Below are 21,304 nucleotides of genomic sequence, written 5' to 3'. Positions count from 1 at the left end.
ATTTATTTTTTTTTTGACAGGCAGAGTGGACAGTGAGAGAGAGAGACAGAGAGAAAGGTCTTCCTTTGCCGTTGGTTCACCCTCCAATGGCCGCCGCGGCCGGCGCGCTGCGGCCGGCGCACCGCGCTGATCCGATGGCAGGAGCCAGGAGCCAGGTGCTTTTCCTGGTCTCCCATGGGGTGCAGGGCCCAAGCACCTGGGCCATCCTCCACTGCACTCCCTGGCCACAGCGGAGGGCTGGCCTGGAAGAGGGGCAACCGGGACAGAATCCGGCGCCCCGACCGGGACTAGAACCCGGTGTGCCGGCGCCGCTAGGCGGAGGATTAGCCTATTGAGCCGCGGCGCCGGCCGAAACTCCATGCTTTTTAAATTTTTTTTTAAGATTTATTTTTTCTTTATTTGAAAGGCAGAGTTACAGAGAGATGAGGAGAGAGGGATCTTCCATCCGCTGGTTCACTCACAAAATGGCCAAAACATCCAGGGCTGGGCCAGGCCAAAGCCAGGAGCCCAGAGCTTCTTTCAGGTCTCCCACGTGGGTGCAGGGGCCCAACACTTGGGCCATCCTCTGCTGCCTTCCCAGGCACATTAGCAGGGAGTAAGATTGGAAGTGGAGCAGCTGAGACTCAAACTGGCACCCATATGGGATGCCTACATCACAGGGGAAGGCTTTACCTGCTACGCCACAACACCACTTTCTACGTTTTTTTTTTTTTTTTTTTTTTTTTTTTTTTTAAAGATTTATTTATGGCCGGTGCTGCGGCTCACTTGGCTAATCCTCCGCCTAGTGGCGCCAGCACCCCGGGTTCTAGTCCTGGCTGGGGCGCCGGATTCTGTCCCGGTTGCTCCTCTTCCAGGCCAGCTCTCTGCTGTGGCCCGGGAGTACAGTGGAGGATGGCCCAAGTGCTTGGGCCCTGCACCCGCACGGGAGACGAGGGGGTGGGGTGAAGCACCTGGCTCCGGGCTTCGGATCTGCGTGGTGCACCGGCTGCAGTGCGCCGGCCAAAGTGGCCATTTGGGGAGTGAACCAACGGAAAAGGAAGACCTTTCTCTCTGTCTCTCTCTCTCTAACTCTGCCTGTCAAAAAAAAAAAAAAATTTATTTATTTAAAAGGCAGAGTTAAAGAGAGAGAGAGAGAGAGAGAGAGAAAGTCAGAGAGAGAGAGGTCTTCCATCCACTGGTTCACTCCCGAAATGGCCACAACAGCTGGAGGCAGGCCAGGCGCTTCTTCCGGCTCTCCCACATGGGTGCAGGGGCCCAAACACTTGTGCCATCCTCCACTGCTTTCCCAGGTGCACAGAGAGCCAGATCTGAAGTGGAGCAGCCAGAACTTGAACTGGCGTGTGTATGTGATGGCAGTGTCGCTAGTGGAGGCTTTACCTGCAACACCACCACGCTGGCCCCTCTGCGTGTTTTTTTAGTCAACAGCAGTAGTAAGCAGGCTTTGAGGTCTGGGGGAAAAAACAAAAGCTGCTTCTTCTTCTTCTTCTTTTTTTTTTTTTTTTTGTTTTTAAAGATTTACTTATTCACTTGAAAGTCAGTTATAGAGAGGTACAGGGAGAGAGAGAGGTCTTCAATCTGCTGGTTCACTCCCCAAACAGCCACAACAGCCGGAGCCAGGCGCCAGGAGTTTCTTCTGGCCCCCGCATTTGGGTGCAGAGACCCAAAGACTTGGGCCATCCTCCACCGCCTTCCCAGGTCATAGCAGAGAGCAGGATCAGAAGTGGAGCAGCCAGGACCCGAACCGGCGCTCATATGGGATGCCGGCACTGCAGGTGAGGGCTTTACCCACTACGCCACAGTGCTGGCCCCAGAACAAAAGCTAACAGGATAGTAAGAGGAGGGTATTTGGCCTAGTGGTTAAGACGATGCACTCCATGTTGGAGTGCCTGCAGTCAGGCCCTGCCTCCACTCCTGAGTCCAGTTCCTGCTGACACAGTCTGGGAGGCAGCAGGTGAAGAAGGTTCAAGTACTTGGATCCCTGCCACCCACTTGGAAGATGTGGGTTGAGTACAGGCTCCCAGCTTCAGCCTGTCCCAGTCTCAGCAGCTGGAGTTATCTGAGGAGTGAACTAGTGGATGGGGACTCTCTCTCTCTCTCTTTCCTTCTCAAATGAATAAAAACAAGTAAAAATTAAAAAAAAAAAAAAAAGTTAAGCGACCTGCACTGTGGTGCAGCAGGTTAAGGCACCACCTGCAACACTAACATCCATACGGGTGCTGGTTTGCCTACTGACCACTCCACTTCCAATCCAGCTCCCTGCTAATGACCTGGGAAAGCAGCAGACGATGGCTCAAGTGCTGGGGCCCTGCCACCAACCTGGGACACCTGGAAGAAGTTCTTGGCTCCTGGCTTCAGCCTGGCCCAGCATAGTAGTTGCAGCCATTTGGGGAGTGAACCAGCAGATGGAAGATCTCTCTCTCTCTCTTTCTAACTCTGCCTTTAAAATAAATAAATCTTAAAAAAAAAAATACAGACTGTGCCAATGAACTTCATACTGGAAAGCCAAGTGTCATCTTGGAATTTCCCTTTGCTCTGTAGTCCCAGCCGACGCAGCGCCAGTCACTGATTTGTACAGTAAGAATAAAGGCACGATCGTGACTCCTGTCTGCAGCAGCCACCTTCTCTCTGCTTTCCCCTTCATGGATTTGCCTTCATCACTTCCAAGCTGATCACCAGCCCTTGCTAAGATCATCAATGACGTCCAAGTCATTAAAGCAGTGGGTATTTTTATTTTTTATTTTTAAGAGTAGAGAGGGGTCGGTGTTCATACTTTAAATACCCATAACTGGGGCTGGTGCTGTGGCGTAACAGGTAAAGCCACTGCCTGCAGTACCGGCATCCCATATGGGCACCGGTTTGAGCCCCGGCTGCTCCACTTCTGATCCAGCTCTCTGCTAAGGCCTGGGAAAGCAGTAGAGGATAGCCTAGGTCCTTGGGCCCCTGCACTCACGTGTGAGACCCGGAGGAGGCTCCTGGCTTCTGGTTTCGGATCGGCTCAGCTCCGGCCGTTGTGGCCAGCTGGGGAGTCAACCAGTGGGTGGAAGACCTCTCTCTCTCTCTCTCTCTCCGTAATTCTTTCAAATAAATAAATAAATCCTAAAAAAAAAAAAAAAAAAAAAAAAAAAAAAAAAAAAAAAAGAGCAGAGAGATGGTGAGAAATCTCCTACCCACTGGTTCACTCCCAAATTGCAGGGCTGGGCCAGGTCTCCCATGGATGGCAGGGACAACCTTTTTTTTTAAAAGGTTGATTTATTTGAAAGATAGAGTTACAGAGAAAGAGAGAGAGAGAGAGTGAGTGACAGAGAGATCTTCCATCTGCTGACTTTCTCCCCACTTGGCCACAACAGTCAGAGCTGGGCCAGGCTGAAGCCAGGAGCCAGGAGCTTCACCCTGGTCTCCCATGTGAGTGGCAGGGGCTCCTGCTTGGGCCATCTTTTGCTGCCTTCCCGGGTGCATTAGCAGGGAGCTGGATCAGAAGAGGAGCAGCCGGGACATGAACCAGCGCCCATGTGGGATGCTGGCATCACAGATGGCAGCTTTACCTGCTATACCACAACACCGGCCAACCAAACCTTGACTTTTGAGTAGATGGGTTTTTTTTTCCATATAGATATTAATTAGAATCATTTATAGAAAAGACTTATTTCTCCATTGAATTAAACTTGGAGCCTTAGTGGAAAATCAATTGGCCATTTAATTAGAGGTCTGTTTCTGGACTTAATTTGGTTCCACTGATCTCTATGTCCTGCTTTATGCTACCACTCTGAGTCGGTTGCTCCACCTTTTCAGTAAGATCAGGAAAAGTGAAACACAGCATGGCCAAGAGCATGTGGGGAGCCAGCGGACAGGTAGGAGTTCTCTCTGCCTCTCAAATTAAAGGAGAAAAAGAAACCAAAAATTTTGTTTTAAAGATTTGTTTATTGATTTGAGAGGTAGAGTTACAGAGAGAAAGAGACACACAGAGAGAGGTCTTCTATTTACTGGTTCACTCCCCAGGTAGCTGCAATGGCCAGAGCTGCGCCAATCCGAAGCCAGGATCCAGGAGCCTCCTCCGGGTCTCCCACGTGGGTACAGGGGCCCAAGGACTTGGGCCATCTTCCACTGCTTTCCCAGGCCATAGCAGAGAGCTGGATTGGAAGAGGAGCAGCAAGGACGTGAACTGGTGCCCATATTGGATGCTGGCACCCCAGGCAGAGGCTTAGCCCACTGTGCCACAGCGCCAGCCCACAAAAATGCTTTTTAATTAAAAAAAAAAAATGGTTCCTAGATCCCCCAGGAAAGCCACCCAAATTACACGGAACCGTGACATGAATGAGGAATAAATGTTTCTTGTTCTAGGACACTTGGACATCCGGGCTGTTTGTTACCACGTATAATGTCAATTACCACAGAGTGAGGAGACCCTGGGGGCTTGTGGGAAACGTGGTTAGCTCTTCACCAGAGGCAGCAAACAGGAAAAGGCCATTTTCTGCCCCTGGACACTGACACAGCCTTCATTTAGCCACAGCAGACAGCCAGAATGTGTGCTACAGCAGGCACGGGGATGGCAGGGCAAGAACCTGGGTCTTTGATGAGGCCAACTGAGTCAGCCCGCCCTCCTGCCGGACTTTCTTTCTTTCCTTCTTTCCTTCTTTCCTTCCTTCCTTCCTTCCTTCCTTCCTTCCTTGACAGGCAGTTAGTGAGAGAGAGAAAGACAGAGAGAAAAGTCTTCCTTCCATTGGTTCACCCCCAAAATGGCCGCTGTGGCCGGCATACTGTGCCAATCCGAAGCCAGGAGCCAGGTGCTTCCTCCTGGTCTCCCATGCTGGTGCAGGGCCCAAGCACTTGGGCCATCCTCCACTGCACTCCCGGGCCACAGCAGAGAGCTGGACTAGAAGAGGAGCAACCGGGACAGAATCCGGCGCCCCGACCAGGACTAGAACCCGGGGCACCGGCACCACAGGCGGAGGATTAGCCAAGTGAGCCACAGCGCCGGCCTCTTTTAATTTGAGATTCAGATAGAGAGAAAGCGAGTGAGACAGAGACAGCTACAACCCACTGGCCCACTCCCCAGGTGCCCCTGATGGCCAGGAGCCAGGACCTCCATCCAGCTCTCCCACACACGTGGCAGGAACCCAACTTCTTGAGACATCAACACTGCCTCCCGGGGTCTGCATTAGCAGGGAGCAGGAATCGGGAGCTCGGGCTGGGCACTAAACTCAGGCCCTCTGATGTGAGATGAAGATTCATTTATTTATTTATCTGAAAGGCAGAGTTACAGAGAGAGAGAGAGAGAGAGAGAGAGAGAGAGGCCTTCCATTCTCTGGTTCACTCCTAAATGGCTGCAATGGCCGGGGCAGAGCCAGGCTGAAGCCAGGAGTCAGTAGTTTCTTCTGATCTCCCACGTGGGTGCAGGGGCCCAAGCACTTGGGCCATCTTCCAGTGCTTTCCCAGGCACATTAGCAGGGTGCTGGATCAGAAGTGGAGCAGCCAGTACACAAACCAGTGCCCGAAAGGGATGCGGGCATTGCAGGTGGAGGCTTTACCTGCTATGCCACAGCGCCCGCCTCCCTCACTGGATTTCTTATAAAGTTAGTTAGAGCAATTCTTTATAATGTAAGATAGCGGACTCACATTTTCTGTTCCTTGTACTCAAAGCCATCTTCTGATAGAGCAACATTTCAAAAATAAGTTTATCAGCTTCCCCCGAGCCCAATCCTCTGCTAGTGTTTCCTATTTGGGCAAACACAACCCTATCCAACAGGTTACGTGAGCCACAACCCTGAGTCAACCTTGGCACTTCCCTCAGTCTCAGCATTTCCTGCCTGGTGTCTGTTAACCCATTACCACCTGCTGTCTCATCCCTCTTCCTCACTAACATCACACTGAACAAAACCAGCACCACCCCCTAGCCCCCAAAGGAACCCCCTGGCCGGTCCACCTGCCTCTCCTTGGGCTTGCTGCTACTCCTTTTTTTTTTTTTTTTTTTTTTTTTTTTTTAAGATTTATTTATTTAGTTGAAAGGCAGAGTTGCACAGAGAGAGAGGAGAGGCAGAAAGAGAGGTCTTCCAGCTGATGGTTCACTCCCCAGTTGGCCAAAATGGCCAGAGCTGTGCTGATCTGAAGCCAGGAACCAGGTGCTTCTTCCAGGTCCCCCACGTGGGTGCAGGAGCTCAAGGACTTGTGCTGTCTTCCACTGCTTTCCCAGGCCATAGGAGAGAGCTGGATCGAAAGTAGAGCAGCCAGGACTCAAACAGGTGCCCATATGGGATGCTGGCACACCACAGCACACAGGCGGAGGCTTAGCCCGCTATGCCACAGTGCCGGCCCCAGGTCAGCCTCTTTGATGGGCTCAGAGAAGCATGAGCCCTTTCTTTATAACCTCTGTTGACTTTTTTTTTTTTTTTAAGATTTATTTATTGACTTGAAAGACGGTGACAGAGAGACAGAGAAAGAAAGAGAGAGCTAGAGAGAGAGCGCGTGGGCCCTTCCCTCTGCTGGTTCACTCCCCAAATGGTTACAACATCCAGGGCTGGGCTAGGCTAAAGCTAGGAGCCTGTAACTCCATACTAGTCTCCCACATGGGTGGCAAAGGCCCAAGCACTTGGGCCATCATCAGCTGCCTTCCAGGCACATTAGCAGGGAGCTGGGTTGGAAGTGGAACAGCCGGGACTCAAACCGGTGTTCTAGGGGTCTGCCTGCCTCACAGGTGGCTTAGTGCACTGGGCCACAACTGTCCCTACCCGTTGCTTCTTACATTTGGCATTGATGGTGTCTGAATCTCCTGGAAGCTTTGCAGAGACAAGGCCCATGCCTATTCTGCCTATGCTGGCGGTCTCAGTTCAGTAGTGACAAGAGGGCCTGGTGCAAAGTTAGGGCTTCAATAAATCTGGTGAAGAGGGGGCAGGCATGGTGGCACCACTTAGGATGCCAGCACCCCATGGTGAAGTGCCAGTTCAAGTCCCAGCTACGCCTCTTCTGAGCCAGCTGCCTGCTGATGAATCTTAGCAGGCAGCAGATGGTGGCTCAAGCACTTGGGCCTCTGCCTGCCATCGGGGAGACAGGATGGAGGTCCAGACTCCTGGCTTCAGTGTGGCCCAGCCCTGGCTGTTGTGGGTATTTGGGGGGTAGAGCAGCAGATGGAAGATTTCTGTCTCTCTGTCGCTCTTTCAAGTAAACTGAAATAAGCATTTGAAAAAATTATTAAAGAAGGAAAGATAGTGGGCTGGCATTACAGTGTGGTGGTTAAACCACCACTGGGATACCTGTATCCCCTGAGTGCCTGGGTCTGAGTCCTTTCTCCACTGCAGATCCAGTTTCCTGCTGGTGGGCACCCTGGGAGGCAGCAGGTGATGGCTAGAGAATTTGGGTCCCTGACACCCATATGAAAGACCTGGCTGGAGTTTCTGGCTCCTGGATCAGGCCCGGCACAGCTCTGGCTGTTGCAGTCATTTGGAGAATGAACTGCAGGATGGAAGATCTCTCTCGCTCTCTTTCCCTCTGCCTTTCCAATAAGTAAATAAACAAAAGGGGGCGGGGGAGGAAGGGTGGATGGTACAGGACATGGTGGAGCATCCACCCCCCAGAGCTGTGCTCTCAGCCGGGAGCCCAGCAAGGCCTCTTATGGAGCTGCCATGTGAGCTGCTGTGCAGGACGCACAGGAGCGAAGGGGCAGCAGTGGGAAAGCAGCCAGGCTGCGTGTACGAGTGCGCAAGGAGCACGGTGCTGGTAGACAACTGAGTCAAGGAACACTGAAGCCTGAGTTGAAGGCAGACAGCGGAGCAGGAGAGGGCAGGGGCCGAGCAGGGCGAGACACGCTGGCCGGCTGCACAGTTTAATGTCTGAATGGGGGCACTGGTTTTGTTTGTTTGTGAGATGCAGCCAGAGAGAGAGCGAGCGAGCGTGGACTCCCATCCACTGATTCATTCCCTAAATCCCCACCGTGGCCAGGGCTGGTTCAAGGCTGGATCAGGGCCAAAGCCAAGAGCCAGGAACTCAGTCCAGGTCTCCCACGTCGGGGGCAGGGACCTGATTACTCAAGCAATTCCACTGCCTCCCAGGGTCTGCATTGGCAGGAAGCTGGAGACAGGAGCCGGAGCTGGGCAGCAAACCCAGGTACACTAATGTGAGATACGGCCGTATCATATCGACTGGCATGCCTGCCTCTACAAATTCCATTTGGTCACTTTGTTTCTGGGTAATTTGTTACACAATGGCTAAGGTAGTGTATTTGAGGAATCTGTAATTATCATTACATTCTCAGAATCAGGTTAACAATTACAAAGTAACTGCAGTGCCAGTTTGCTAAGAATCTTTGGTCCTCAGTTTCCTGGTATACTTTCTCCAGGTTTACTTTTTATCCAAGCTTGGGATTAGGTCCAGCAAGGGAGAAGACGGAATTCTTCAAACCGCTGGAAGGCGCAAAAGGTAGTTTGCGAGTGCTGTTTCAGGACAGGCTGAGAAAGGGACACCTCCCCCCAGCCCGTCAAGGCAAGACCCAACAGAGTCTCCTGTTCAAGAAACAAGGGCTCCCCTCAGCCCTAATCATGACCCTGACCAGGCGCTGGTTCCCCTAATTGCTGCTAAGGAAAAAAGCCAACTTTCAGAACACATGTGTCCATGACAGAAGCAATGTAGCTGGGTGCGCTTGGGTAGATACATCCAGAACTTCTAGAAGGATTCTACTCCTATCAGGGTTTGGGTTTGCAAGCAACAGAAACTGCTGATGGCATCAAAAGGTGAGAGTTCGAGGCAGCTCACAGAAGCGACGAGAAGCAGGAAGACTGGGCTCCGAGCATGCGCACGAGCACGGGCTCAGGGTGCAGGGAGCCCTGCGCGGCCGGAGAGTGATCCAAGAAGAGGCTGCCCCAGGACAGAGGATACCAGGGCAGCCACAGGTCTCTCACTGCTGCCACGAGTTTCCTAACAACCTGGCGACCCCGCTTGGCTTCCACAACATTCTCAGCATGCAAAAGCTGCCAACAGATATTCCAGCAGTTCCAGACACTAGCAGAGACACAGCCCAGCAGTGAGGCAGATGGCGAAGGGGAACGTCATGAACTGCATTGATACCACAAAGCTGTGTTTTCTTTTCTTTTCTTTTTTTCTTTTTTTTTTTTTTGACAGGCAGAGTGGATAGTGAGAGAGAGAGACAGAGAGAAAGGTCTTCCTTTTGCCATTGGTTCACCCTCCAGTGGCCGCCATGGCTGGCGTGCTGCGGCCAGCGCACCGTGCTGATCCAAAGGCAGGAGCCAGGTGCTTCTCCTGGTCTCCCATGGGGTGCAGGGCCCAAGCACTTGGGCCATCCTCCACTGCCCTCTCGGGCCACAGCAGAGAGCTGGCCTGGAAGAGGGGCAACTGGGACAGAATCCGGCGCCCCGACTGGGACTAGAACCTGGTGTGCCGGCGCCGCTAGGTGGAGGATTAGCCTAGTGAGCCATGGCGCCGGCCTAAAGCCGTGTTTTCTAAAGGGGCAGGCAGGGGAGGTCTTCTGCTTCCCTGAAATGCTGCAGATTGGGTGTGGTGAACCCACTTCTAGCACTGCTCACACACTGAGGACGAGGGCCTTTCCCCACCTTCACAAGATAAAGCCACAAAAAGAAACGTAATGACCTGATTGGTATTCCAAAATCCTCTTTTGAAATCAAATGTGGAGGTGAGCTTTCAGCCTAGTGGTTAAGAAGCCCCTCCTGCGGGCCAGCGCTGTGGTGCAGCGGGTTAAAGCTGCCACCTGCAGCACTGGCATCCCATATGGGTGCGGGTTCGAGTCCTGACTGCTCCTCTTCTGATCCAGCTCTCTGCTATGGCCCTGGAGAGCAGCAGAAGATGGTCCAAGTCCTTGGGCCCCTGCACCCATGTGGGAGACCCAGAAGAAGCTCCTGGCTTTGGATTGGCTCAGCTTTGGCCGTCATGGCCAATTGGGGAGTGAACCAGCGGGTGGAAGAGCTCTTTCTCTCTCTCTGTCTCGACCTCTGTTAACTCTTTCAAATAAATAAAATAAATCTTTAAATAAAAATTAGAACGTTATGAACTGGCTAGCTGTTAAGACTCTGAGCACTTGGATCCCGTGTAGACTGCCTGGGTTTGATGCCTGGCTCCAGCTTCCTGCTAACGCAGACCCTAGAAGGCACCACGAAATGTTCACCGGAGGAGAAAAATCACTGCTTTATGTACTGCCTTTTTTTTTTTTTTGGCCTTTAAAACAGAAATACATTTTACTTATTAGTGAAACAGAGAGGTCCCATCTGCTGGTCCACTCCCCAAATGTCCACAACAGCTGGGAAAGGGCCAAGGCCAAAGCCAGGAGATCAGAACTCAAACTTGATCTCCCATGCAGGCTGCAGGACCCCAATTACTTGCATGTTAAGGATGTATACATTTCAAACTTTTTTTTGTACTAAAGTAAACTTTTACGTCCATTTCCACTAACTTTAAGTATACGCCTATGATGTAAACAGGTAAAACTGGAGAGCATTATTTCATGCTTGTTTTGCCATTTTCTCCGTTTAAGTGTAAAAACTGAATGAATGGTAGCAACACACGTGAAACTAAGCATGCTCAGAAACTGCATGCAGAGGCTGGCCCGTTCTCAGGGCCGTCACCCACCTTCTACCGTTCTACAGGATGACCCAGTGACTGTCCTGGAGCTTGCATAATGAGAGAAAATCAAAGGGGCAGGTGTTGTGGTGTAGCAGGTGGGGCCGCCGCCTGGGATGCTGGCATCCCACACGGGCTCTGCTCCGTGCCCTGGCCGGTCCACTTCCTGTCCAGCTCCCTGCTAATGATCTGGAAAAGTCAGGAGAAGATAGCTCAGGTGTTTGGTCCCCTGCTACCCAAGAGGGAGACCTAGAGGAAGCTCCTGGCCCCTGGTTTCAGCCTGGCCCAGCACTGGCCATTGCGACCATCTGAGGAGTGAACCAGCAGATGGACAATCTCTATCTCTGTATCTGTCTCTCCCTCTCTCTCTGTAACTTTCAAATAAATCAATCTTCTTTTTTAAAGAAAATCATCAACACAAATGTTTATTGACAGTCTACTGCGCACTAAGCCTTGTGCAAGATGCGCTCTCTGCACGTTGTTTATACGTTGGACTGTGTGGGAAAGAACTAATTAGAAATTTTATTCCCCTGGAAAATAATTGTAGCCTATGAATGTTCAAGGCAAGGGCAACTCTGCAACTTTTCCTCACTAGAACAAACTCCACGGGGCTGGTGTTGCGGTCCGAAGAGTGAAGCTGCCACCGCCCACGAGCGCATCGCATCAGAGCACCAGGTCAGCCCCCAGCTGCTCCACTTCTGACCTGGGTTCCTACTGGGAAAGCAGCAGCAGATGGCCCACATGCTTGGGCACGTCACCCACCTGGGAGACCCCTGGATGGAGTTTCAGGCTCCTGGCTTTGACCTGGCTCAGGTCAGCCCCAGCCATTTTGGGAGTGAGCAAGCAGATGGATTATCTTTCTCTGTGTAACTCTGCCTTTCAAATAAGTAAATAAATGTCTTTTTTTTTTTTTTTAAAGAAAGGTCTCCAAGGACACATGCTTTAAAAAGCTTGGGTCAATCATTTTGCTGAAGGACTCTCTAGACAAACCCATAACCCACAGAAGTCACGATCCGGGAGCACAAGGAAGCAGAAGCCAGGCCTGAATGAAGGAGACCACTTCCAGTGCCCACTATGAATAGCATCGGGTCATTGCGCTCGGTCTGACAGGCTCAGCAGAGTCAACCTCGGCTTCCCAACAATCTATATCACACAGGTAAAAGCAGTGCAATACACCACAGAGCAGAGGAAGCGTAACACTAATAGCTCATCTTACACAGCTACAGAAATAGTAAGAATAAAGATCTTCAGGCTAACCTCTCGTTCAGAAAAAGCAGCTGGAAGGCTCCATACAGACTAACGGGGAGGAGGAGAAGTTAATGGCCAGATTTGGTCAGTACACACGGCACACGTGTACTGAATTAGTGGCCTGTACTCTGTAAATACATACAATTAAAATTGAAAACAAGAAAAGTAGGGTCTGTACTTGATACTGAGACTTTTAGCCAGGGCACTGAGAAACTACAGAAATTTTCAAAACTCCTGGATGACTCTCATCAGGCAAATGGATGGACAGTGGAGTTGGCCCACGGAGAGTCCCTCCCTGGGCCCCAGCTGGTACTCTGTGACTTCACCAACACTGACAGCTAATGCTGTCTTTTGAAAAAATATCTCACATATATTTAAAGCAATATCCACCACAAGGAAGCATCTAGGAAAAAATATTATTTAGCATTCAAAAAAAAATTTATTATGGGTGGGCACTGAGGCGTAGTGGATTAAAACCACAGCTGGTTTGAGTTCTGGCTCCACTGCTTCCAGTCCAGGTTCTTGCTATTGAGTCTGGGAAGACAGAAGGCCAGCGTACTTGGGCTCCTGCCAACCACACGGGAGAACAGGACAGGGCTCCTGGCTCTCGGCTTCAGCCTGGCCAAGTCCTAGCTGTTGTGGGCATTTGGGCAGTGAACCAGCGGATGGAAGATTTTTCTCTCTCTGTGTTTGTGTATATCTCCCGTTTTCTGTCACTCTGCCCTCAAAATAAAGAAATCTTAAGGGGCCAGTGCTGTGGTATAGTGAATAAAGCCACTGCTTACAGTGCCAACTTCTCATATGGGTGCTAAATGGAGTCCTGGCTGCTCCATTTCTGATCCAGCTCCCTGCTAATGACCTAGGAAAGCAGCGGAAGATGGCCCAAGTCCTTGGGCTCCTGCACCCACGTGGGAGATCCAGAAGAAGCTCCTGATCAGCCCGGCTCTGGCTGTTGAGGCCATTTGGGGAGTGAACAAGCGGATGGAAGACTTCTCTCTTTCTGCCTCTGTTAATTCTGCCTTTCAAATAAATAATTAATCTTGAAAACAAGACACAAAGTTTAAAGTTAAAAAGTTATTTATTTAAAAATACTTCCAAGTCTGATTCCATACCAAGTTAAATCAAGGAGTGATGTTATGAGGCAGTAATTGTTCAGATCCACTGATACAGATGGTAATTACCTCTTTAGCTCATTAGTATAATCTACTAAGTAGTGATATAGAAATCCAACTCATTCACTTCTCCACAAATAAATGTAATTGGTATACAGTACTCCATACCCAAAAAATTACTTTATAAAGTTTCTCTTTGTAATTCAAAGATCCAGCTAACATAAAATGATACTGGTTCAAGTCATGATCTGGATTTTCTTTTTTGTGCAAAATTCAAGGAAAACATGATTGCTTGAGTTTCTTCACGGACCACAAATTAGCTAAGAACCACGAGTCCTCCACACTGCACACGTGTCTTTGTCCCCAGGGGTGGGACGCTGGAGCCAGGGCTGGGAGAGCACTAGAAACGGCACACAGACCCTAAGGAGTACGCAAGTGTTGTTCACAGGTTCTGAAGTTTTTATGAACTTCAAAATTAATGTGCAGAATATAGGCACGAAAAATGGCTTTCAGAAACGTGGCACTAGATGGAAACCCTTTAGTATTCTTGGCACCCAATGTTTTCAGGCAGAACTGGTCTCTCTCGACTGTTCAAGAGGTCAGTCTTTTCTCAACAGTTTCCTGGTAAGCAACAAACCTCCTCAGATTCATCTTCACGTTGTCCAGAACACACAGCTGGTCGGGACTGTACTTGCTGCGTCCTTCTTTTCGGATCTGCCAGGAAAGGAGTTGTATGTGATTTGGGATGTGTTTCTGATTCATTTAAACAAACTACTTATTTTTGGGGGTGTATTAAACCATTTTCTGAACAAGACAGCTGAAAGAATTTAGTGAAACACTTTTACTTCCAAGATAAATACAACACAGTATGTGAAAATGTATTTGCAATGGGGCCGGCCGGCACTGTGGCGCAGCAGGTAAAGCTGCTGCCTTCAGTGCTGGCACCCCATACGGGAGCCAGTTCAAGTCCCAGCTGCTCCACCTGCAATCCAACTCTCTGCTGTGGCCTGGGAGAGCAGTGGAAGATGGCCCAAATCCTTGGGCCCCTGCACCCACATGGGGGACCCAGAAGAAGCTCCTGGCTCCTGATCAGCACAGCTCCAGCCATTGCAGCCATCTGGGGGGTGAACCAGGGGATGGAAGACCTTTCTCTCTCTCTCTCTGCATCTGCCTCTCTGTAATTCTTTCAAATAAAATAAGTAAATCTTTAAAAAATATAAAAAACCAAAGATGCTGTAAAGAAAGGTCACATCCTGCTATGAGGTCATAAAGGAGGTTTGATCATCTGAGGAAAGTAAGAAATAATTTTTTAATTTTTTAAAGAGATTTATTTATTTACTTGAAAGGCAGAGTTACAAAGAGAGAGGGATAGTTATGTTCCTTTCACTGGCTCACACCCCAAATGGCCACTAACAGTGGGAGCTGGGCTGATCTGAAGCCAGGAGCCATCAGCTTCTTCCGGGTCTCCCACGTGGGTGCAGGAGCCCATAGACTTGGGCCTTCCTCTACTGCTTTCCCTGCTGCACTAGCAGGGAGCTGGACTGGAAATGGAGCAGCTGGGACTGAACTGGCACTCACATGGAATGCCGGCAGTGCAGGTGGTGGCTATACCACAGCACCAGCCCCTATTTTAATTTTTGAAAGATTGATTCATTTATTTTGCAGGTCTGAGACAGAGAGACAGAGAGACTCCCAGCCTCTTTGCTTCTGCAGGGTTCAGTGACTCTTACTGCACCTGTTTTCCTTGCAGCTTTAACATTTACGAACACGGTGGTGGGCTGATGCTGTGGTGCAGTGTGTTAAGCCATTGTCTGCACTGCTGGCATCCCATATGGGCGCCAGTTTGAGTCCCGGCTGCTCCACTTCTGACCCAGCTCCCTGCTAATGCACCTGGGATAGCAGAAGATGACCTAAGTCCTTGGGCTCCTGCAACTATGTGGGAGATCTGGAAGAAGCTCCTGGCTCCTGGCTTCGGTCTAGCCCAGTCCCCTCCATTGTGGGGTAAATCAGTGATGGAAGATCTCTGTCTTTGCAACTCTGCCTTTGAAATAAATACATCAATCTCTGAAAAAGAACACTGTGGACACCCTTTGCATACTGCCGGATGAGGGGGTGGGGGTGGGGTCTGTCCAGGATGCAGCACTGATTAGAAGCACCCAGTGCAGGGCTGAGACTGTCACATGCTCCCTCTGGGTTGTAATGGGGAAAATCCTAAGGTGCACTGGTCTGTCTGTGCTCTGGGCCAGTTGGATATTTATAACATACAAAATCATCAAGTTAAACATGAGCCTGCTGCAGATTTACTGAGTGCCAAGTGCCACCTACATGCGGGCCTTAAGGGACCACGGCTGGAAGTTTCCCACCCCTGATTTAAACAAGCAGCACTCAATCTGGTTACCTGTGAGGTAAGGAATAAGAAGAAATAAAACGTCTCCCTGCTTAAAAAACAAATGCAAAAACACTACAAGCATAAACAAAGCATAATTAGGAGTAAATTATTCATTTTTCCCTCACAAGAAAGTCTCCAGCTGGTGAAGCTTAACTCAGTAAGTGGTAGTCACTATTGCTAAATTCAAAAATACAGTATGCCAAAACATGAAAATGCCAAAAACAAGCCAGCATCAGTGTTTTTAAACCAACCCTGTCCTCAGAGACTGCACAGCGTGTGTTGTTGTATTTCTTTTCTTCTGGAAGAGAAATTATTTTACGCACTAAAAATCTTCCAGAAAATTTAAATTTCTTAACATATAATCATATTCACTTAAAAATCTATCAGAGTTTTCTCAATGACAACTGAATTCTGACTAGGAGCTTGTTAGCTGAAACACTGGGAACAAGAAGAAAAATAAAAAAGATTTCTCACCAAAATCTCTACTCAAAAAGATTTTGAACCTGATTTTTGAAAATTTATTTGACAGTTAGGCAGTGAGAGAGAGAGAGACAGAGAGAAAGGTCTTCTTCTGTTGGTTCACCCCCCAAATGGCCACCATGGCTGGAGCTACGCTGATCTGAAGCCAGGTGCCAGGTGCTTCCTCCTGGTCTCCCACGCGAGTGCAGGGCCCAAGCACTTGGGCCATCCTCCACTGCCTTCCCGGGCCACAGCAGAGAGCTAGACTGGAAGAGGGGCAACCAGGACTAGAACACAGCGCCCATATAGCATTCCAGCGCTGCAGACAGAGGATTAACCAAGTGAGCCACGGCACTGGCCCCTTGAACCTGATTTTTTAAAAAGGATTTATTTATTTATTTGAAAGGCAGTTACAGAAAAACGAGGGGTGAGATCTTCCATCTGCTGATTCACTCCCCAAATAGCCTCAGTGACCAGTGCTGGGAGCCAAAAACTCCTTCCTGGTTTCCCACAAGGGTAGCTGGGGTCCAAGCATTTGAGCCACCTTCTGCTGCCTTCCCTGGTACATTAACAAGGAGCTGGATTGGAAGCAGAGCATCCAGGACTCAAACGAGTGCTCCAATAAGAGATGCCAGTATCACAGGTGATAGCTTAGCCCACTACACAATGACGTCAGCCCAAAGAGTAAATGTTTAATTCAAAATCTAAAATTACAGATATATGAGACCAACAACATGTGGCACAACAAAGTAAACCACTGCTTCCAATGCCAGCATCCCACACTGGAGAGCTGATTGAGTCACAGCTGCTCCACTTTTTTTTTAAGATTTACTTATTTATTTGAAAGTCTGCGTTACAGAGAGAGCAATCTTCCATCTACTGGTTAACTCCCCCAGTAGATGCAAAGCAAGGCCAGTGTTGGGCCAGCCTGAAGCCAGGAGCCAGGAGCTTCTTCAAGGTCTCCCACATGGATGGCAGGAGCCCAAATACTTAGGACATCTTCAACTGCTTTCCCAGGTGCATTAGCAGGGAGCTGGATGGGAAGTGGAGCAGCTGGGACTCGAACTGGTGCCCATATAGGATGCCAGCTTTGCAGGCAGCAGTTTTATCCACTAGGCCACAATGCCAGCCCCTAGTTGCTCCACTTCTGATCTAGCTTCCTGCTAATGAGCCTTGGAAGGCAGAGGAAGATGGCCCAAGTGCTTGGGCCTCTGCCATCTGTGTGGGAGACCTGGATGGAGCTCTGGGCTCCTGGCATTGGCCTGGCCCAGCCTGGGCCAATGCAGCCCTCTGGAGAATGAACCAGAAGATAAAAGATTCCCTCTCTCTTTCTCACTCAAATAAATAATAAATATATATTTTTAAAAAATCTGCAGTACTCAAAATCACACTTTAAAAAAGATTTAATTTATTTATTTGAAAGGCAAACATGAGGAGGGGTGGAGAGAGAGAGATTGAGAGAGAGATAACTTCCATCTGCTGGTTTAATACCCAAATGCCCACAAACAGTTAGGGCTGGGTTAGGACAAAGCCAGGAGTCTGGTACCCCATCTGGTTCATTCACTGCTTTCCTAGGTGCATTAGCAGGGAGCTGGATGGGAAGCAGAGCAGCCAAGAGGCAAACCATTGCTCTGACAAGGGATACTGGTGTTGCAGGCAGCAGCTTAGCCCACTGTACCACAATGATAGACCCCAAATCATATGTCTGCAAAAATGAGTTTCAGATATGATAAAAATTATGAACTTAAGTAGACATGTGATTCAAATCTGCTGAAAATTCCCCTTCCCCTCCGTGAAGACAGTTTTTGAAATTACTTTTTGACTCAAAGCTAGCTCTGATGCTTCTGATAAAGCAATAAATAAAAATGACTCATAAAGGTAGCAGCTACATGCTCCAGCACAGAACAACCTGGAATGCGCCACCCACACCCCTAACACTGAGGGACAGCCACATATTCTGTATTCCATGATGAAAACTAAATTCAAAACGTTTATCCAAGCGCTTTGCAAGCTACAGAATATAGTATTCGTATCAATCAAGCACTGTTAGCATTACTACACTGTTAGAGGAACAGGAACTTGTCAGATCCCATTTCGGCTTCGATTGCAGTGATTCAACAGTGACACTGCTGAGCCGTGACTCAGTCGACAAATATTTCAAAGTCCTGGGGATAGGTGCTATATTAATCACTGAGGGCTACGGGACTTCATCATGCATGGTGGCAACACACACACTCTCATCCCCATGGAATGCTGAGCCTCACACACAATTATGAATACAAACCTTTGTTTTGAAGATTGGCTGGAATTCTTTCAGAGCAGATAATAATTTGATTTGAACTGCGGCTCTTTCAGCTTCTTGACCGTCTGCAAAAACATCAAAGAGAGCATCCAAGGCTTCTCCTGCCACTACAAGGGAAGGGTCTTTGGTGGCAACCTCCAGCAGAAAGCACCCGATGGTCTGGAAAGGACAGAACACATTGCAGCACCACTAAGAACAGTCTCCCACGTGAATACTTGATTTAGACGTGGAAATCACACAGGCATACTATTTCATGTAAAGCGTCATAAAAAAGAACCCTTAAAAGACTAGATCTGACCAAATACAAATATACCAAGTATAATATACCAAGTATATATAGTATAATATATATTATAATATATTATATATATAATATATATAGTATAATATACCAAGTATAATATGAGCAAGATAAATTGAACATATTCTAACTTATATTCCTAAAGTGAAATAAGATCCATAAGACATATAAATGCTTTTGGAAATCATTAAAATTTCTCCTCTACTCAAAGATTTTCTCCATGGTGACAAAATATCTAGGAGGGCTGGCACTATGGCAAAGCTGGTAAAGCTGCCGCCTGCAGTGCCAGCATCCCATTCGGTGCTGGTTTGAATCCCGGCTGCTCCACTCCGATCTAGCTCTGTGCTATGGCCTGGGAAAGCAGTAGAAGATGGCCCAAGTCCTTGGGCCCCTGCACCTGCGTGGGAGACCTGGAAGAAGCTCCTGGCTTCCGATCAGCACAGTTCCTGCCATTGTGGCCATTTGGAGAGTGAACCAGCGGATGGAAGACCCCCGACCCACGACTCTGCCTCTCTGTAACTCTGTTTTTCAAATAAATAAATAAATCCTTAAAAAATCACACACACACAAAAAAAGCCTATGAAAAATACTCCACAATGACATATAAAAAAAAAAATCAAAGGCTGAGCATTTGGAACAGTGGTTAAGCCACTGAGTGGGACATATCAGAAGGCCAGGGTTCAAGTCCCAGCTCTGTTACTGCAGATTCTGGGTGGCAGCATGTGATCATTCAAGTAGTTGGTTTCCTGCACCTACCTGGGAGACCCAGACTGAGTTCTTGACGCCAGCCTGGCCCAATCCTGGCTGTCATGAGCATTTGGGGAATGAACCAGCAGATAGAAGAACGTTATCGGGGCCAGCACTGTGGCACAATAGGTTAATCCCCTGCCTACAGCAGTGCCGGCATCCCATACAGGTGCTGGTTCTAGCCCCGGCTGCTCCTCTTCCAATCCAACTCTCTGTTATGGCCTGGGAAAGCAGTGGAAGATGGCCCAAGTGCTTGGACCCCCACCATGTGGGAGACCTGGAAGAAACTCCTGGCTTCGGATAGGCTCAGTTCCAGGTGCTGCGGCCATTTGGGGAGTGAACTAGCAGGTGGAAGACCTTTCTGTTTCTCATTGTCTGTAACTCTACCTCTCAAATAAAAAAAATCCAATAGTCAATCTCATTTTGCTTCACAATTTTTAATACCCATTTATTTGTTTTCTACAATTAGCCAGCTAACAGACCATTTCCAATCTGCAAAGAACTGTTTCAGAGCAAACTCATTTAAGCTTGGTTGTTTGGCATCACCTTTAAGTTTTTTGTTTATTATTATTATTATTATTATTATTTAAGACTTATCCATTTGTTATTTGAAAGGCAGAGTTACAGAGAGGCAGAGGCAGAGAGAGTTAGAGAGAGATATGTTCCATCCACCAGTTCACTCTCCAAATGGCTGCAATGGCCATAGCAGGCAATCTAAACCCAGGAGCCAGGAGCTTCTTCCGGGTCTCCCAGTGTGTGCAGGAGCCCAAGGACGTAGGCCATCTTCTACTGCTTTCCCAGGCTACAGCAGAGAGCTATATTGAAGTGGAGTAGCTGGGTCTCGAATTGGTGCCCAGATGGGATGCCAGCACCGTAGGCAGCGGCTTTACCACTACACCACATCACCAGCCCTACCTTTAGGTTTTAAGAGTGATATGCAATCTGGTATTACAGGCAGGAGGGTGGAAATGCTGAGGGCACCAAGTCCAGTGCCACCATAAATAACAGAGTGACTCTTAGACACCTAGGCAATCTCTCTGAGCTGCAATTTTCTCATTTCAATGTAGTGAAACAGGTAAACTTGAAGATAGTATTCAGATTTGATACCCTATAATGTATTAAGAACACATGGCAACATCTGTGAAGTAGTCTTATTTTTTTTAAAGATTTACTTATTTTACTTGAAAGAGTTACACAGAGAGAGAAGGTGAGAGGTCTTCCATCCGCTGGTTCACTTACCAATTGGCCGCAATGGCCGGAGCAGTGCCGATCCGAAGCCAGGAGCCAGGAGATTCTTCCATCTCCCACATGGAGTTGCCGGGGCACAAGTCCGTGGGCCAACCTCCACTGCTTTCCCAGGCCACAGCAGAGAGCTGGATCGGAAATGGAGCAGCTGGGTCTCAAGCCGGTGTCCATATGGGATGCCAACACTGCAGGCAGCAGCTCTACCCACTATGCCAAGTGCTGGCCCCATGTGAAGTAGTCTTATTGAAAAGGACTGATCTCAAGGCCAGTGCCGTGGTGTAGCAGGTAAAGCAGTCGTTTCCAGTGCTGGCATCCCATATGGGTGCTGGTTTAAGTACCAGCTGCTCCACTTCCAATCCAGCTCTATGCTGATGGCCTGGGAAAGCAGTGGATGATGGTGCAAGTCCTTGGGCCCCTGTACCCCTGTGGGAGACCCAGAAGAAGTTCGTGGCTCCTGGCTTTGGACTGGCCCAGCTCTGGCCATTGTGGCCATGAACTAGCAAATGGAAGACCTCTCTCTCTGCCTCTTCTTCTCTCTCTGTGTAACTCTGACTTTCAAATAAATAAATCTTTTAAAAGAAGGACTGATCTGGGGGCCAGTGCTATGGCTCAGTGGGTTAAGCTGTCACCTGCATGCAGGCATTCCACATGGGCATTGGTTTGAGTCCTGGCTGCTCCACTTCAGGTCCAGCTCCCTGCTGATGGCCTGGGAAAGCAGTGGAAGATGGCCCAAATCCTTGGGCCCCTGCACCCATGTGGGAGATCCAGAGGAAGCTTCTGGCTTCTGGCTTCAGCTGGCCCAGGCAGGTCATTGTGGCCATTTGGGGAGTGAAACAGCGGATGGAAGATCTCTAACACTTTCAAATAAATAAATCTCATTAAAAAATAAAGGCCAAGACAATAAAAAAGTTACTGGCAACAGCCAA

At 48.9% G+C, this 21,304-nt stretch overlaps 1 protein-coding gene across 3 annotated transcripts in view; it reads right to left on the bottom strand.

Moving 5' to 3' along the window:
* HEATR3 (HEAT repeat containing 3) overlaps window positions 1-21,304 on the bottom strand; it is an 86,943-nt gene that overhangs the window by 18,614 nt on the left and 47,025 nt on the right. For 2 of the 3 annotated variants that reach the window (XM_051833898.2, XM_008275057.4), the window contains 2 exons: window positions 18,068-18,244; window positions 12,883-13,649 (listed from right to left, as the gene is read on the bottom strand). In XM_051833898.2, coding sequence (XP_051689858.2) covers window positions 13,527-13,649; window positions 18,068-18,244 — 300 coding nt within the window. In that variant the 3' untranslated portion in view covers window positions 12,883-13,526. Of the gene's footprint in view, window positions 1-12,882; window positions 13,650-18,067; window positions 18,245-21,304 lie in introns of those variants that run through there. The other variant, XM_051833897.2, reaches the window with a different exon arrangement.

This window comes from Oryctolagus cuniculus, chromosome 18, assembly GCF_964237555.1.
Source record: "Oryctolagus cuniculus chromosome 18, mOryCun1.1, whole genome shotgun sequence".
Lineage (NCBI taxonomy): Eukaryota > Metazoa > Chordata > Mammalia > Lagomorpha > Leporidae > Oryctolagus > Oryctolagus cuniculus.
The sequence above is the reverse complement of the archived record's forward strand: the minus strand, read 5'-3'. Positions and strand labels throughout refer to the sequence as shown.